The sequence below is a fragment of the Sander vitreus genome, chromosome 10, assembly GCF_031162955.1.
Source record: "Sander vitreus isolate 19-12246 chromosome 10, sanVit1, whole genome shotgun sequence".
NCBI lineage: Eukaryota > Metazoa > Chordata > Actinopteri > Perciformes > Percidae > Sander > Sander vitreus.
Genome location: NC_135864.1, coordinates 30,919,789 through 30,939,586, shown reverse-complemented (window position 1 = coordinate 30,939,586; position 19,798 = coordinate 30,919,789). Strand labels below are relative to the sequence as shown.

Below are 19,798 nucleotides of genomic sequence, written 5' to 3'. Positions count from 1 at the left end.
GTCTTCAAATTGCTAGCTTTGTCCGACTACGTCCAAAACCCAAAAGATATTCCGTTTCCTTTCACATTAAACAAATAAAAGCAGTCAGTCAATCCTACCAATGTTTGGCATTTTTTGCTTAAACAACAATAAGAGTCGACAGCCATGCTAGCAGCTCTGTGAGGCGGTGGTTTGAACTAAATGCTAGCACAAACAAGCTAACATCCGCACCGTAGAGGCTAAGCCCAAGCTTTAAGCCCCTAAGTTGCCGTTCCACGGGCAGAGTAGTTGTAGGGCTGCACGATTATGGCCAAAATGATAATCACGATTATTTTGATCAATACTGAGATCACGATTAATTATCACGATTATTTGTTGATTTTAACCAAAACTATTTTATTGTCACATAGGCTAATTATAACTGCTTTCACATCCATATTGTGCTACATTCCCGCTAATGTACAAACATGTGCATCGAAATAAATTAGGTCCTCTTATTCACCAAAATTCAGTTGTATCTCCTTAAAGAATAAAGAAAAATAAAGAAAACAAAGAAAATGTAGCAACACTTCAACAGGGCACAATTTTCCATTGTGTAACTATATTTTAGGAAGCAAAATATAAACTTGCATTGTACCGTGCGTCTTCTGTACATCGCAGGGAGTGCCACCTTGGAAAAATAATTGCGCGAGGGGACCACGTATCGTTTATCCAGAGTGTCGACCAAGAATTTGAAGCCTTCGTTTGTCCCCGTGTTTATTGGGCACGTGTCTTTCGCCAAATGAAATGTGACGGCATTCGTTATTTCACTGTGTCTTTGGGAGGTGGATGGGTATGGTGATGCGGTAAAGAGCCTTCGCTTCGATGGATGCCTGAGTTGATGTTAGGGCTGTGTATTGGCAAGAATCTGGCGATACGATACGTATCACGATACATGGGTCACGATTCAATATATTGCAATATATTTCGATACTGTGCGTAAGGCGATATATTGGGATTTTTTTTTTAAGTATAATTTTAGAAAAACTAATATTTAAAAAAAGACGATGTGCATAAAACTCAAAGAAGTTTACTTTAGGTAAACAATTCAGTACACAGAAAATCAAACCAGTTTGGGATTGTGGTTCACAGGTTCTTAGTGAGCTAATGTTTATATGCTAAAGTAGGCCAAAGTTCAGCCATAGCTACATTGTTAGCTTCTAGCAAAAAGTCAGGCACTGCTAGGGACTGTTAGGCAAGGACACTAGTGGTGCGTCTCAGCATAGCCATCTAGCGGTAGGGGGTTTAAACACAACATCAACGTGAACCACTGTCTTATATGAATATTTTTGAACGTTTATAAAAAAATAAAATAAAAATAAAATCGATGTCGCCTTTTTGAAAATCGATACAGTATTGCAAAAATAAAATATCGCTCAAGTGCATCGATTTTTTCTAACACCCCTACTTGATTTTGTGGGATGATTAGTCTTTGCAACGCATTTCTTGGCCCTCATACATTGATCGTATTGAACTTTACGGTGGTTTTTTTAAGTTGTTAAAGAGGTTCGTTGTGTTGCTTTGTGGCGCCATAGCAACTTTACGGCACTCTTTGCATATGACCTGTTCTTGTTTTGTGTCACTTGCCTTGAACCCAAAATGCTTCCACACAATGGTTGATGAGCCCCTTGGCCTCGCCCTCTGCTACGTTAGATATTTTTTGGGTTTCTTTGTTAATATAGTTTATAGCCTTATGACCGACTGCTATCTGTTGTGGAATTTCCCTCACGTTACTCTGTCCTCTGTGACTGTCTACATCTAGAAACTAAGCTGCGCGGTGCAGGGAACAACTCTGATTGGCTCATGGAGGTTTACGGAGCGCTAGATTGGCTTTGCAAAAAAAAAAAACTTTGATACAAAGCGTTCTATGCATTTTAAATATCGCTCGATTAAAATTAAAATTTGATTAATTGTGCAGCCCTAAGTAATTGACGCACTTTTTTACCTTTTTGATCAATGAAAGTCCAAGTCATATTTGCAATTAAAACCATTGGTTCCATTTATTTCCATGATCTTAGTTGGGTTTCCGCACAAATCACTGCTTGTATGTATGCCTGTGTAGTGTTGTGGTGTTGGTGTGTGCGTGCAAAAACTGTATGTGCTTCCGGGTTGCACCTGAGGAACCAAAGATTGGTTCCCATTTATATCAAGGGCACTAATTGGCTCTTACACTTACAATAACAATGCTAGCATGTTTAGCAGGTATAATGTTTACCATTTAAGTTGCCATGTTAGAATGCTAATGTAAGATAATTAGCACTTGTATTTGTTTGGTAGTTGAGTTCAAAAAGCGCTTACTGCAACCTTTGACCCCATTCTGCTGGCCCTGGTGCTCTATATCTGTAAACCACCAGCAATGTTCAATAAAACCTCCACACCTCTCCAGGTGTTCCCTCGTACAGCTGTAAGTCCACGACGTAGCGCACACAGAGTCAGGTCAACTCCCTGTTGAGACCCAAACTAGGAGTGAAAGGTGTAATCCGTAATACATATATAACTGTTGCCACTGGAATTCAAAATACAGCATCAGAAAGAACTTTTTTTCCATCCTGAAATTGATTTGCAGTACGATGAGTTTTATTAATATTTTATATCACCAGAACTATCCAAGATTGTGGCTTAAAAGTTAACTGAACTTTAATATCAGGGATATTCCCCCATAATCTAATAAAAAAACCTACTTCTGGGTCAAAACTGAAATATTGGTGGGACTCAGAACTGTAAGAATGAAGAGACCATTTCATGTAATTGAATTTTGTCAGGCTAGAGGTATATTAAAGTAGATTTGTCTGTGATCCTCCGCTGTGTGTCTATGTTTTTTAGTGTGTGTGTGTGTGTGTGTGTGTGTGTGTCTATGTTTTTTTAGTGTGTGTGTGTGTGTGTGTGTGTGTGTGTGTGTGTGTATAGGGGAGGGGCGGGGTTGTAAAAGTTCCAACGCTTAATCTACCTGTGTGAGCGGAGAGAGAGAAAATTGAATTGGGGAAAAGACAACCGAGAGACAAACTGCAAAAAAACGACTAATTTAGTCCAACAATAGGTGTTTAAATGTTTTCGCCACACCTGCAAATGCTGCGATATGGTTTCATTGGTTTCTAAGGCAAATTGTTTAAAGGAAATAACTCCATCAAATAATTTCTTGCGTTCTGTCTTCTCTTTTTTAGGGATGTCACTTAAAAGAAAGAAAAGCTGCAATACAACAGAAATAGAACTAGAGAGGAAGGTTTCAAACAACTCTGTTAGCTGCTCGTGGTGCCTTAAAACAAACAGGCTAATGGCGTTTCTCCATTACATGGTACCTGCTCGACTCGCCTCTACTCACCTTTTTTGGTTTTCCATTATGAAAATAAGTCGCTGGTACCTGCCAACAGGTACTTCTTTTAGTACCACCTCCGTCGAGGTTCCAAGCGAGCTGAGGCGATACCAAAAGGTGACGTGAAAACCTGCAGACTGCGTCATCACTGCTAGCGACAGACGGGGGTGTCCTGAACAGACCCGCCACTTTTAAATAGTTTAGCCAGCGGTGTTTTTTTTGTTTTTTTTGCTGCCTCCAGCATTTTGTTGTTGATTGCTAACTTGTAGCCAGCAGTGCTGGAACTTCGTTATGTAGGTTCATTTTTATTGTATTGACATTACAGAAGTCTCTCGTTAGCAGGTTCTTGTAGGCTAGTTCAGCCTCTAATCTAGAACTGAGGGATAGATCAGGGATCATGCCGTGAAAATGTGATGCCTTACGCTAAATAATAAATGACTGCTATGTAATGTACCTATCTCATTATTCTGTGGCTAACAGCACAACAGATCTGCGTGAAGTCGCAAAGTGACGCGTGCGCAACTCACATCTGCACTCGACTCACATCGGGTAGTGACGGTCTCCCTTTCTCTCTCTTCACTCTTTTCCTCCCTCTCTTTTCATCTGATATTTTATGGCTCTGTTGATTACCCTCCCTTCGTTTTTTTTTTTTGTTTTTTTTGTTTTTTTTTACATGTGCTTGAACATACTGCGATATTGAGCCAGCAGATCCTACAAAAACATAATCATTGTCTTGTGAAATGTTTTTACAGGTACTGGAGGTTCATTTGTGTCTTGCCTATTATGTAATAATCCGTTTGGTGGAATCACTACTTTAAGCTTGTCAAACCATTCCAACTTTTAAAACCAAAGGACGTCAGCAAGTGCGCTTGAATTGTCGGCCTTCTACATCACAGATGCATAACGAACGGCAAAATTCTATTTCTTCCCTTTTTTTAGTGCTTGTATATTTTCCTGCACAGGGAGGATACAGGAGAATGGATTTAGACAGAGGGCAGATCTAGATCAGAAACAAAAATGCAATTTTAAAAAAGGAGTACTCCAGTGATTTGGTGTTGCATTTCCAGAAAGTTCGGGAACTCACAAGGGACAGTTTAAAAGAGAAGGTCAAAATCAGAGGCAGCAGAGGCAGAGATATCCTGACTGTGAGTCCCTCCAATGGGTCAAAGTCCAAAAACACTGGATCCTACATGTCCCATCATTCAATTTGATAGTGTCTTTCATTAGAAGCCCTGCCTCCCAAATGCCAGTTTCTTTCACACCCCACGACAGTTCATGATGCAGGCTCTCTTTTATGCATTCTAAGCTTCAAGCCCAATCCTTTGGAACTTTGGAATGCTGCCTCCAGAGCCACAGAACATATTACAAGACAACTGTTTTCACAGGCTGAGTCGTACTCCTCATGACGAATAAACTGTCCATGTGTAAAATCAGTGGAATGCCCCCATTTTTTCCCCAGACATTTTGAGGACCCATGAACATGGTAATGAATGATGTATGAACATTAAAGCCCATGGGAAATGCCGATGTACAAGGATCTGGGTAAAATGTCCTTCTACGTGCAATAAGACCAGGTCAGCTTGCGTTAATACTCTCCCGTGTGGATCATGTGTGTAAAATGTACATTGACAGCATGATTATCCGATGGCTCTGGCAATGCGGTTTCTTCGAAATTGTACATTTACATTCTTGTCACCAAAGATGTGAAAGAGAAAGAGGAAGGAAGAAACGGTGGGTGGAGATAGAGAGGAGAATAGTGAGTAACGTAATGCACTCTTACCTCTGTGACTTCCATGACTTTGATAGCTGCCAGTTGGCCTGTCTTGACATGACGACCCTAGTGAATACATGAAGAAAAAGTCAAGATCACAACAGACTTAAAACAACGTAACAAAAGATTTTTTTTTTTTTTTACACCAGTAAAAGGCAGACAAGCGCTCCGCGATTAAAACGCCAGGCGCTCAATGTGTGGTATCAGTTTTATGCAAAAAGCTAATTTGGGTGAAATTGTGGACAAAACTCTGCAGAGGGAGCTGACCTCTGGCTCTTTACTGCAGCCTGGATCAACTAGATTACACCAAAAATAAAAAATTAAAAAAAATTTAAAAAAAAGGATTCACGACTCCAGATTTAAAAATCAAATATGAAACCAAAAGTGAATCATCACACACTGGGAAGCTCACGGCAATATTCTTTATAGAACAGGTCTCTGAAAGTAATGTTGACGGGAACAACGTGCAGATCAAAATGTCACATATTACAATTCAGAAACACCAAACATTGGTGGCCCAGATCAATTAGTGTTGATGTTAAAAATCACAACTATAATCAGCCCAGCAACTGTAACTGTACACACGCACACACTCATTTTCTCATGAGGAGGCAGCACAACATGGCAGGGGGCAAGATGAGAGAGGGAGCACGCCAGCACAGAGAGCCAGAGCTGTAAAGTGCAGTCAGGTGAGAAGGGGAAAATTGAAAATCTTGTCATGAGTCAGAAAGCTGACAAGATACTAGAGTAGCTACTCTATAAGCCTTTAAGCTGTGATGTATGACAGGGTTCTGAGTGTGTGTGTGTGTGTCTGAAATAGATGGAGGGAATGACAGATCTCACTATACTCAGTCAGTCAGCTAATACAGACAGAGACGCAGAGAATCAGAGAAAAGCTGCGAGACAGAGATGGATGGAGAGCTTGAAAACAAACACTACAGTCTTAATATTTGCCTTTATTTGGGTTTCATTTGCTTTGCAGATAAAACCTTAGAAACACTCTGTATTCCCTTCCAAAGAAATATTCCCCACAGGACCAATTTCTGCATTATATTAGTAGGCCATGGATGATAGCAGGGTGTTGAAACCGGTGTGTCTAGATCAAGTATGTCGACATCAGAGAAGTCATTAGGAGTTTCCAAGAATTCAAGTCAGCAGTTTCAACACATCAGTCCTAACCCAGCTGCATGTGTTCATATTGTTACCGTGATTCTTATTTTGTAGCAGCGTGTGAAGTGGTCTACGTTCCCAGTAAGTCCGCTTCCCTCTTTGATTATAATGGGGTGACTGACACTGGGCTGAGCTGCACTAGATGGCATGAGCACGGCTCTCTATACTGTACTGCACACCGTTTCATCACTGCATCGCTAGCTGAAGCATTTTGGTTGGCAAGTAATGCAAAGAGAGTTAGCCAACTAATCAAAAGATGATGGTACCGCAAATGCTCATTTCCTTCTGACATCAGCAGAGGCGTTCCATATTTTAAAGTGCTCATATTATGCTCATTTTCAGGTTCATAATTGTATTTAGAGGTTGTACCAGAATAGGTTTACATGGTTTCAATTTAAAAAAAAACACCATATTTTTGGTGTACTGTGTGTTGAGCTCTCTGTTTTAGCTACAGAGTGAGGCATCGCACTTCTGTACCATCTTTGTTGGGAGTTGCACATGCTCAGTAAGTACTGCTAGCTTGTCAGTTGCAGAGTATGAGGGCGTGCCACGCTAGCAGCTAGGCGAGCATTATAACGCGTGTTATAAAGTGACGCACGTTCGTCACGGAAGTAAAGGCTGGACTACAATAGAGCAGTTTGTGAACAGTGTTTTCTGTTGGAGATGGTAAGTCCCTTTGGGCTTTTTCACTTTGTAAACCTATAACGTGCACAAAAAATAAATTATATACAACACAATAAAGGAAAGGGGAAAAGCCAAAAAGCATAATATGGGCACTTTAAGGGAGGCTGGGCTAACGCTGAAATATGTCTGACAATATGAAGAATGACTTGGGGTGTTGGTGGGCACAGAAGATACAGTATCCTTGGGAACACCTTATGTGTAAATGGGTGTACATGGTGCGTTTCGTTTAACAAAAAAAAGGTCTCTTTTATACCATGGTCTGGGTAAATATTGATTCTGATTAGATGCAGGGTGTCCATTAAAAAGTGATAAAGTAATAGAAGTGATTAAAGAGTGAGGACTAGAGCTGGGCGATATGGGGGAAAAAATGTAATGTGGATATAATGGCTAAGTGGGTAAAGGCAAATCATAGAACAGCTAGAACTGTCTGGTAAGTTCACGAAAGTACATCACTTTACTGTAATGCAGCCTTTAAAACCAGGAAAGGACAACACTTCTTGTCATATTGTGGTATTACGATATCCAAAATTTAAGACAATATCTAGCCACATATATCAATATAATATCGGTATATTGCCCAGTGCTAGTGAGGACACCTACTAAGTAGTTCCAGTGAAACTGACTCAACTGTTTACCATTCTAATACATGTAGGGCGGCCTAAAGCCTTAACACATACCTTGTTAGTGCATAGAATACTAAGGTATTAAAATATTAATTGTTGGCATGATTTAATAAATCATCTTGTATGTGACACATTGAGTATTTAGGATGAACTGTATGGCTGTCTAAGTGACTACCTATAGGCCAGTAAGCCTATCATCAGTGGAGATTTATATTTGCTAATAATATATGTGTGAATTATGTTTAGACATTTTAATTTTTGAAAAAAAAACTTTCAAAAATTGACAATAATTTGGAGGCCCCGCCCTCCAGTGACTCTGAGGACCCCCTAGGGGTCCCGGACCCCCTGTTGAAGATCTCTGCGCTACATTAAAAGAAAAAATAATAATATTGGGAATGACATTTCCAGGTATTAGTCAAACCCCCAGGTGTTATCAGGTAAGCGGAGTTATCGTTTGAAAAATAACTTTTTAGATTTTGATTGCAAAACACATACAAATATAAATGAATGGTCTTAAAACAAAAAAAAAAATCTTTGGCAAGTGACCATGGTATAAGCAGGTTAATGCGCTTTGAGGTGTCCATTATCAGGTAATTAATGGGCAACCGTCTTTCGTTGCATGTTGGACGGTTATGGCCTCCCCGTCGTCCATTCATTCCTGATAATGTACACCTTGTCGGGCATTACACCTTACGTAAATGTAAAATGTGAAAGGGTATGAACATTCATAAAAGTAGTTGTCAAGTGGAAGGCTTGGACCCAAGTGCAGGAAGGCGAGGAGTAAGCAGCAGTTTGATTAAATAATAACTGAATAAACACAATGAGATTTAACAAACGTGCAAGCAGAAAAAGTAATCCAGAAAAACAGGAACACGGAAGGAAGGGGGAAAAACTCCAGGAACACCAAAGCAGCAAAACACGGGACGGAACACTACACGGAAGACTGACCACGGAAGACGGCAAACCGATAACAGACACAGAAAGCACACAGACTAAAATACACATGTAAACGAGCGTGAAACAAGGGACAGGTGACACAAGGGCTGGGGAACAGGTGAAAGACATCAGGGCGGGGGCAGACAATCACACAGGTGGGAAAAACACAAGACAGGAAGCAAAACAAGCCATGACATGGGAGAACAGAGAGACTACAAAACAAAACAGGATTCTAAGCATCAAACATGCACCACAAGGTAAAACACAGAAGATAGAAACATGAGACGTAAAAAAAAAAAACAAGAAAACGGAGAATAAATCAACACAATGAAACAAGAAAAAACTACAACAGAAACCCACAATGACACTAGTGGAATGTTATGACATGCCTAACAAAGTTTACTGAAAATGTTGCTGAACCAGCAGTCGTGAAACAGACCCCTTGTCAGATAGCAACATAGCGTATATATTATTCTCATATGTATTACGCTTTTAAATGGGATGCAAGATGTACTGTTTCAGGCTCACAGACCTCTATTCTTTCCGGTCTTGATTCTGTCCCCAAGTAGTGGACATTGTCTCCGTAACTGCCAAAAAATTGTGGCATGCAAGCAGCCACTGGCCTGACTGACACATAAGGAAATGGCCTTCCTGTCCCTTCAGACTCGACGGTGTCTGCTGGCTGCGCTGCCACCGCTACTTACTAATGTGAAATGTTCCGACTCTCAACTGAGCTACACACACACACACACAGAGTGCGTTTCACTATCTTTGTGGGGACCCGTCATTGACATAATGCATTCCCTAGCCCCTTACCTTGACCATCACAACTAAATGCCTAACCTTAACCCTTACCCTAACCATAACCTAATTCTCACACACACACACACACACACACACACACACACACACACACACACAGTGTGCCAGTGAAAAGGTTACTATAATATATCCATACATATGCTAATTAGATATGAGAGACATTCATAATGCAGACAGCAAGGGGACACATGAGAGAAACACTTTTACTGCATCTCTCTGCTTGTCTCCAACTTTCTGTCTGTCTCCAGCTTCTGTGTCTTTCTATCTGTCCCCTACAGAACAGAGTCTGTTACTGTATTAACCGTACATATGTGTACTTTGTGCTTGGATGGAGGGCATTACTGATCAGCACTCCTCTCAAAACTGCATATAGGAATGGTGCCATTTAAAGGGCGCATATCTGTATCTCTGTGTGTGTGTGTGTGTGTGTGTGTGTGTGTGTGTGTGTGTGTGTGTGTGTTGTTTCTGAGTGTGCACATTTAGCTAAAGAAACAACCCATTTTTCCCAGTCCATTCACATGGAACCTTCACTGGCTGGCACTACAGGGTCAAAAGAGCTGGAATAGTTTGACATTATATTGAGTATAATGCTGCTAAAAGCTCAACGATAACTCATTCTGTCCTACGGTCATATGAAAAGAACTGAGAAAATGAAGTGCCCCCCCCCCCTCTGCGTTTGTGTAACTCTCAGCTAAAAAAGATGTATTTACCAGTATGACTCAGGGAGGAACCATCATGGTTTTTTTAATTATTAAGGCTGTATTTGAAACCGCCTAGGCCTACTATACTAGCAGTACGTACTGATTTGGCCCAAATGTAGCATGTAGCAGCAGTATGTAAACTAAATCCAAATTGACAGTATGCCAAAAATACCCTGATGTATACAGTATGCATCAGTTGTATACACAATAGTCTATATCCACGACGTTCCACTTCCGGGATTACTTGAGAAAATTACGCCGGATGCATAAAGACAGTACCATTCGTTTATAAAGACCGTTCGCGTATACAGGCAGGCGCCATCTTGGGAAAACAGTCATGACCAGTTGAACGCCGTGTAACCAGTAACCAGTAACATAGCTCAAGCACGGCGTTCGTCGTTCGACTGGTCATGACTGTTTTCCCAAGATGGCGCCTGCCTGTATACGCGAACGGTCTTTATAAACTATCTTTTTAAGGAACCGTCTGTACACTTACAAAGTTCTCAATGCTTCGGTTTACATGTAGGGAGCCTCATTATGCTACCGCGGAAATGTGGTGCTATCTTGAGCCTTGTTAGTGCTGTAGAAATAGAGATGTCATTTTACTTTCGCGTGCCCCGACTACTAGCGTTACAAGCTAATTAGCGGTTTGTGCTAAAACTGGTCACACTCGATTAGCATGAAAACATGTCCCAGAGAACGGTCGACTCGGTACCCGTGTGTTATTAACCCCTAGGTTCAGTTTGCGCCGGATTTGTCCTTTAAAGTTTGGTGCAACATCATTTTAAATGAAATCATGATTTAAAATCAGGTTCAAACATTAATCCTTAAACCAGTCTGGATATCTCAGCCTCTGCTGCATTGATTTGTTTCTTAGTTTTGTTCCCCCCTAACTTCATGTAAGTGCAATACTGAATCCCTGGTGTACTTTTAATGATAGTTTTGGCATTTAGAAAGTACAGTAAGAAGGCCAGTCACTTCTGAGAATACAGAAAAAGAACTGGTAAAAAAAACTACCAGTTATCAGACTCCCCCCCCCCCCATATTCTCACTGCTCTGGGTCACACAGAAACACACTCACGGGTAATCAGCACAAAGCATAGCTCCAAACCTCATGGGGGGCTACTTCCCTCTTCTTTAATTTTCATCTGTCTCTCTCCCTCTCCCTCTCACCACTCCTCTCTGTCTCTCTGCCTTTCACCTCTGCCTTCCTTCCTTTTGCCCTATCTCGCTCTCTCACTTTCCTCTCTCTCCTTCCTCTCCTCCCCCCCCCCTTTGTCTGTCTCCCATTCCCTTTGCTTTTACATCTGACAAGCACAAACACAGCTCTACAACTCTACAGTGTTGGAGGATGTTTCCTCTCTTCTTTTATCCCCTCAGCTCAAACCCCCACACAGCATTGCTTAGCTTTGGAAGAAAGACTTTTGTAATACTGTAATACTTTGTGCAACTGAGCTCTTCATTTCTTAATCTGAAGGAGAAACTGAGTATTTTTTTAATCGTTTTGGCAGTCGTTTTTTTTTCAAAAGACAACCCTGCAGGAGGGGCTGTGCTGTAGTCACTCAAGGGAAGGGGTGCGTTTGTTTGCAACTGCAAGTAGGTGTTGGTCGAAATCTTTGTTTGGATATATTTTACACTTCAGGCAGCAGATCAGTGAACATGAGCAACATAACAATGACGATAAGTGGATCGCAGATCTAGGGAAGTGACGCTATTGAAACTAGAAAGATTTGAGGAAGTGTAAGTGATTCACTCTGGGAATTGAATGACAGACTGCTGTTTTATGGCTGTGTGCACAGTCCATGATGTTTCAACATGGTGTCACCAAGTGTGGTAGCAAATTTGGGAGGCTTTGGCGTTTCACAAACTTGACTCAAATGCACACAGAGAGCAGCTCTTCAAGTCCTTACCAACAAATTCATTTCAAATATCTGTTCTGATTTGTTCCCCTACATGCTAGGAACGTGATTTCACCATGCAGGTCGGTTTATGTCGCACGGTCTACGGTCTGACCAAACAAAATATTTCAACTAGTTTGCATTTAGTCGTAGTGTCTGTAAGATTAAGTCCTGGAACTGGTCACTACTCCAGCTTTCATCAGAGCAGCACAGTGTTACATCAGCAGTCATCTTAGCGCTATTTTGACGTTGTAACAGAAACATACAGCGCGCGCACACACACACACACACACACACACACACACACACACACACACGCTTTGCAGGGAAGGGAAGTTCCTTCTGCAAACAGGGAAACGCCCTGTGTGTGTGCGTGTGTGCGTGCATGATGACTAGATAGTAAGTGAGAGGAGCATGCACAGTGTATGCCTCATGGTGATGCAGTACTAAGAAGCAACTTAATAATGTTAATGTTTATTTGAAAAAACTGTAACAGCTATAAATTACTATACTGTTTGTCCGCACTCTTATATTGTCAGAGGTTTCTTTGTCCCGGGGCCACAAAACTCCTGCAGACATAACCATACCACTGCCATGTGACTATTACTGCACATAATACACCCTTTAAAACTAGTGTGTGTGTGTGTGTGTGTGTGTGCACGTTTCTCTCATGTGTCCCCTTGCTGTCTGCATTATGAATGTCTCTCATACCTAATTAGCATACGTGCGGATATATTATAGTAACCTTTTCACTGGCACTCTATTGTAGTGCTGACGTATCCTGCCACTGTGTGCGCGTGGGCGTGCGCGTGTGTTGGTCGGTCCGAGGACAAGCGACAGACAGAAATCAGAATGTATTTGTGTATGCGTTTGATTCCTAGCACTTCACAGCGTCCTAAACGTGTGTGTGTCATTCAGTGGACCTCAGTGTCAAAAAGAGAACAAGCTTTCTCCAATTAAGTGTGTGTGTTCAGTAATGATTCTGTGTTTGTGTGCATATATACACACACATATACATACATACATACATACATACAAACACACACATATACATACAAACACACACTGCAGGAACCTGGGTCCAAGTTCTTGTCCTCAAAATCTCTCTGCTACCATGGCGCTGCTTTCCAGCCTGCCAGAAACTATACGGGGTGGAGTTTGCAGCACTGAATATCACGTGCAGGACAAACACAACTTTCATTACGGATACATACTATACGCACTACTACTACGCACAAATAACCGCAACAAAACTCTTATTATATCCTCTCCCTTGTGGGTGCTGCCTTTCGATGTCAAACCTCTCTGCGTGCTCTAAATCTGCACTTCTCTTTTCAACATCTAACATCTATTCAAAACGTCACACGCAGACAACAGGGATGACTGTGTTTTCTAGTTTCGTGCAAAAATGAGCTCTCAACCAACCCTACGCGGTGGCTTTTTTCATCTGTAATCTCAGTCGTTTGTTGGTTTTTTTAAGATGTGGAGGAAACGCAAAAAAAAAAAAAAAAAAAAAACTCACGTGCACTGGAGATTCTTTGAGTTCAGGAGTAGTTCCTGACTTTTTCTGTTCCTGGGGCAATTTAGCTAAAAAGGCCTGATTGTTTTCTCCAGCCCGCTCTACTCTCCATATGACTCTCTATTACTTCTAATTGTGCCTGCCTTAGCATGTCAGAAAAATCCTGTCTGCTGACCAGAAGGCTGTTCCGCTGAATTAAAATGTAAAACGGGGCTAATGGGGATCGCTTTCCTCCTGCGCCTGCTCCCGCTGACACCGGGGTTCAGGTTGACATCACACAGTATCTGACTACTAACTGGCAATTAGTGGATCAAAACATGATTGGTGACATTTAACTCCTGATGCTAGACACCGGTCAGCTGTTAAGGCTTCAATTTGGAGCAGAACTAATTGGCAACAGAAGCTTAGTAGTGGAACTTGAAACCATTTCATAAATAATAAATAAACAACAGAGAGTGGACCAGCGTGGTTTCCAGCAGGGACTACAACAAACTGCACATTACTGTCCATCTGCCTCCTCCGCCTCTTCACCCTTAAACTCTTCTCTCTTTCAAAGTCCCAGTGTAGGTTTTTAATGTTCCACACATCATGTCATTCCTCCCCTGCCCTCGGTCCTTAGTTTGGCTCTTCTAGAGATTAGGGCTGCGCAATCGATCAAATTGTAATCGCGATTACGATTTTGACGTAGCCGGACGTCGTCATACTCAGATTCTCGTCGGAATAGGAGTCGGATACTGCTCCACTGGGCGGTGATTATGGGGCGTGTTTGAAAGAAAATGCCTCTGCGCTCAATTGGATAGACCTACAACCAATCAATCAGAGCAACGGAGACAGACGTCACAGAAGCTGCGAGTCAAAGGCAGGCTTCAGCAGAGCAGAGGCAGAGGCGGCAGTTTCCGTGTCGTGCGGACGGGTGTGGCAGTGTGTGTACATACGTGATCGCGGTTCTCAGTTCCTCTTTTAAAATGAATGCGCTGTCGATATCTTCTATAAACAGACGCGATGGAGGAATCTACACGTCTCAATTCTCCAGCGGCAGCCATCTTTGTTGTAAATAAATTCAACCCAAGCGCTCTTTGGTGACGTGGTTGATTACGTTACCGCTGATCATCTGTCCATCGTCGTATAAAGCCCGCCCTGACAATTCGATTGGTCCGAACAGCTCTGGTTCGAGCATAGTTGCTCCACAACGGATCAAGTCCGGACCGAACTGCCCGACCTCAAATGTTGTGGGCGGGGCTACGTTCGGCGGGCATCCAGGCTAATTTGGACTCTTAACGATCGCAAAAACAACGTAATCGAGAAAAACAACTATTTAGGTAATCAGGTCAGTGTTGCTAAGATGCCATGGGGTTCCAGCCATGCCTTCCTACCTACCTGAGCCTGTTGCCTTTTATTTTGTAGTTGCATGCTTTATATATTTTGGTGCCTGCCCACATCAGACTTGTTTGCTGCCTGCCCCATCAGACTTGTTTTCACGTCTAGACTAGACTGACCTGACCCCAACTAACTGCAAGACTGTAAATCGACTACAGACCTTGGGTCCTGCTTTCTGTTTGCCATCATTTACACAACGGTTAAAAAAAACCCAAATCAATAGATACAATACAAACCCATTTCACTGCCCTGCAAAGTTAGTTGTAACTGCACAGGTGTGTATGTTATGCAGCACAATCGTTAAAAACATGGTGACTGGTCTCAGCATCTCAGTATGTATGTGACGCTGAAATATAAATCGCTGACAGATTCACCTGAAAATTTCTTTGGGTCTTGTAGTCTTTTGACCATCTAGGCCAGGGGTGTCAAACATACGGCCCGTGGGCCAGAACCGGACCGCCAAAGGGTCCAATCCGGCCCACTGGATGACTTTGCAAAGTGTGAAAATTGCAGAGAAGTAATTCATTCCAATTCCCAATTTAGCACTTTAATCTCAGAGATTATCAGAGTTATTTTTCCGTAAAATTTGAGTTTCTTTCTCAGAATATTACCCCTCTCCCGAGTCCGTAACATTTTTTTTTTTTTTTTTTCCTGCAACGGCCTTGGAACGCTGTCGTAGCAGAAGCAACTTGCGTTTGCCAACATCAAGCTGACAAGAAACTCTGTGGCTGATAAAGTTTCTGATCTTTCTGGAGTGGTTTACTGGTCTGGCCCACTTGAGATCAAATTAGGGGTATGTGGACACCCCTGATCTAGGCACAGTATAGGTCAATTTTATGTTGGCCTGGTGCTGATGTGCCTAGTTCTCGTCTCACTAAACACTTGTATACTGCAGATTCTAAATACATTTTCGATAGTGACACATACACATCGGAATTGTAGCTAACTTTCCTCTGTTGTACTTTCTTATTTCGTAGCTTGCACTCAATGTACAAATCAGCAATACAGAGGTTTACACTCTGTATTTAGATCAGGTTACATTGCTGAATGCTAAAAAAATGCAGTGTACTGAAAATACAACAGACGCATAAATAAACAGAGGAGAATCCCAGATGCTTTGTCAGCATCTCCTGCACCCACATCAATCCACAACCAAGTGTTTTCTTAAGGGGCCGTGTGTTTGTTTGTGTGTAGCATAAGTCATTGTTCTACGTGCCCGATTCGATTCCTGTCCTGGTTTCCCGTAATGGGACTCACTTTATGGCCACACACACACACACACACTTTTGTGTAGCGTTACACACTATCATTACAACTTTGACTTTTTTCTCTCGAGGCATCGACAACACAGCTGACAGGTTCGGCTCTCCCTGTCAATAAACGTGCTAGAAAGAGGTTTGCTAATGTTTTAAAGACCACGCCGAAATATTAACTCTGACATTCTGGTTCCGCTTCGGATGCCGTCAAGCGGGATCTCTGGTCGTAATCAGTCCTTCACTGACCAATCAGCATTCATTAGCAGAATGCTAGCGTGTTATGGGCAACAACGACTCAACCTGTAAGAAATCAAGAGGACATAAGTACTCGTTCATTCAACTTTCTCGTACTTCGATCTACAGTATAATCCATGTTGAACTTGCAAAAACTACAATCAAATCTGAGATTTCTCAACGACAATCAGGCGAAAGAGACAAATTTAGCCGTCTAGCTCCATAGACTCCCATTCATTTTGCACTGGACCACGATCACCCCCAGTGGAACTCTGGTGGAACTGCAACCAAATTTGGTACAATGGGGCTTAAAGCGATGGTTCGGAGTAATTTCACCCTAGGCTGCTTTGCACCTTGACCTCGAGCCAAACGACCCCCCATGAGCTGTTATAACGTTGGTCGAGTTAGCGTTATCAGCTGGTTAGCTTAGTGCAGGCGCTAATGGATCCACGTTTGTATCTCGTAAATTACCCCACTAATAATGCCCAGAATGATACCAAACTTCTACAGTAGTACAAATAGTTTCTGTACTTATAAAACAAGGCATTAGAAAGTTTGTAACTAGAAGTATATTTAAATAACACTTGCCTGATGGATATTCCTCTCCTGATTTGGTATCATTCCGGGCATTATTAGTGGGGTAATTTACGAGATACAAACATGGAAAACATTGGTGTCTGCACTAAGCTAACCAGCTGATAACGCTAACTCGACCAACGTTATAACAAGGGAAAACAGCTTATGGGGGGTCGTTTGGCTCGAGGTCAATGTGCAAAGCAGCCGAGGGTGAAATTACTCCGAACCATCACTTTAATTAGGGAGTGAACAGGCACTCCGTAGACGGGCTCTGGTTCCGCCGTGCTTTTATGCTGCATCGGTTACAGAGAATGAGCCAAACAGCGGGCTGAGTCTAACGTTAGCGGTCCAGCGACCCACCGCACAACTGTCCCGCCTCACTCCCTGCAACTCCGAGAACATCTCCCGAGCTGTGTCGGGCGGGTCTCCTCCCAGCGAGCACAGTTTACTGACGCGTATTGTCACTACGACAGCTGACAACAATCGCCGTTTTGTTGTGTGCCAATCAAACGACCACGGGAAACAGTTCAATGGCCTTTCTATCCATTTTATTTCTATGCCTGAACCTAACCCGAATTTGCTCCTCAAGTCTTGTGCTGCGGGAAAAATAACAATCCTCCTTATAGAACTGTATTCTTCTCGCATAATTCATTTAGGATCGAAGCAATTTGACATAATCTTCTATATAAACATTTCTATTTTTTCTTTGCTTTTCCATATGGCAGGTAGGGGAGTATATCTTACTATGGAAGGCCAACAGCAATGAGGTTTTACATCTCTGATGAAGAAATACAAGCAATTGAAGTCTTTTCACCTGACTCAAATTGTAACACGCATCTTGAACTGACCACCCACAAAAGGGTCTTAACTTCCATCATTCGCCCAAGAGGATCTCTTTTTTTTTTAAATACGCAAAAGTAAGTGTTCCGCATATGTATAGAAACACACAGGTTGTGGTTTTGCAAAAGCACATACACATGACTTGCACTGAGGGCACAACCATCTGCACAGACCTAAATAAGACTGAACACCTCCTGTGACCACAAACCACTCATACACAAACAGATATTGCAATAAGGAAGTGAGCCCCACCCAGGGCCTTTAAAAGATGCTGCAGATGCTGTGTGTGTGTGTGTGTGTGTGTGTGTTCTGTTTGTAAGAGCTACAGGATATTTCAGTCAGCTGAGAATTTCTTCTGTTTTCTCCTCACTAACTGGAAGTAGCTATAGCTTGTCTGGTTTTACCAGAAGTGACGTGACTGTACATCATCATCCATGCATGAAACAAACAACTATTCAAATTCGAAAGATGGACAGAAATCCATCATGGGAGTGCTCACCTTGTACACCTGACCATAAGTTCCATTGCCAACCACCTCCACCAACTCAAAGATACCTGCTGGATCCTAGAAGGAAAAAAAAATAAAAACACGGTCAAGAAAAAGAAACGAGGATTGTATAGGAGTGATGCTAAGCCAAATGAAGAGAACAAAGCTAAGCAGACAGCACTACAAGTGAATGTAACAGTGCATTAACAAACGGTATAGAAAATTGCATTTTTCAGCAAAGTCACAATGCAACAGGTTCATGCCGAACACAACTATGATAAACAACTTTACTCAGTAGTACTGCGGGCAAATGGAGAAGAACAATGCAGTGTTATACTGTGATGGATCTGAGGAAATGGGAATGTAAATGTGGATAGCATTGTGAGCTACAAAGATCAAAGTACGCGTTGAAAATGTCATTTTAAAAAAAAGGTCTTCTTGGTTTCACTGACTATAGAAATATTATCACCTAAAGATGTATAAAATCATATTACATTCCATGGCAATAAACATACTTGAATCATACAGACACACTGTCATTTCCTATAGTAATACTAATAGTATTACAGATACAGAAAGATTGTACTATGACCAACGAAAGATGACAAAGACCGTTAAACTAGCATAAGAACACTAAACACTAGTTGTTAAGTATTACAAGTGTGTGAATTGGGTTAAAACAATGATGTGCCCATGAACTAGAATGTATTTCTTTCTTCTTCTTTTTTTTATCTCTTTCTGTCAATTATACACAACGTTTATCTCAGTAGGCTTTCACTTGTTGCATGCCAACTTTTCAGCAAGGCAGCCAAAGAAACATCCCGTGTGTAAACACTGCAGCTTGTAAAGTTAGCTACACCAAAAAGGACACAGTGCAGACAGAAAGCACAATGTGACATGGTAACGTTGTAAAGACATTAACGTTACACACCGAGTTAGGACACGATAAAACTTTTCTTTAAAAACGTGCATAAAGCAAGAGCCGACCGTTAGACAAGGGGGGGCAAAATCAAGTGGTGTTTTAGCTGGAAACTAACGTTACCGTTAACTTTCAAGCAACACCCACCACATCCTCCAATGTTTGCTCAAACATTTCATTAAAAAGCAAGGCAACATTTTTAAACTTACTCTTAAAGCAGCGAGGTCTATACTGTCCAAACTTCGAGTGGTGTTTTCTCTCGACATTGCTGTCAATAACTTTTTGTCAGCGTGTTGATATTTGTAGACAAGACATGGACGGTCACAGTTTCTCCTCTACAAACTAACGGGTTTTCCTCTTGTCGGGTTCATTCTGAAGTTTAGCTAGCAGCAGCGTCAAGCTAGTTAGCTTTAAACACATGGCTTCCGGACACACCTTTCAAAATAATTGCTTTTACTAATAGACCTGTAAAGTCTTCGATTTGCGTTTTAAGTTCTACTTTAACGGTAAAGAACAGAAAGCACCATACATATAATATAAAGCCATACATTATATTAGAACAGGATTACCTGTAATTAAAATAAATTAAATGTAGGCCTTACGTTAGATTCTAGAAAAATCGAAATACACTAGCCTACTCGTGTTTGGAAGTTGCGC

General features: G+C 41.7%; 1 protein-coding gene across 5 annotated transcripts in view; it reads right to left on the bottom strand.

Moving 5' to 3' along the window:
* Nucleotides 1–19,507, bottom strand: part of LOC144524678 (mitogen-activated protein kinase kinase kinase kinase 4) — a 92,195-nt gene extending 72,688 nt beyond the window's left edge. For all 5 annotated transcript variants that reach the window (XM_078261103.1, XM_078261105.1, XM_078261104.1 and 2 more), the window contains exons 1-3: nucleotides 19,351–19,507; nucleotides 18,235–18,300; nucleotides 5,109–5,165 (exon numbers count right to left, since the gene is read on the bottom strand). In XM_078261103.1, the coding sequence (XP_078117229.1) occupies nucleotides 5,109–5,165; nucleotides 18,235–18,300; nucleotides 19,351–19,407 (180 nt within the window). In that variant the 5' untranslated portion in view covers nucleotides 19,408–19,507. The remainder of the gene's footprint in view (nucleotides 1–5,108; nucleotides 5,166–18,234; nucleotides 18,301–19,350) is intronic.
* Between the last annotated feature and the right edge of the window lie 291 nt (nucleotides 19,508–19,798).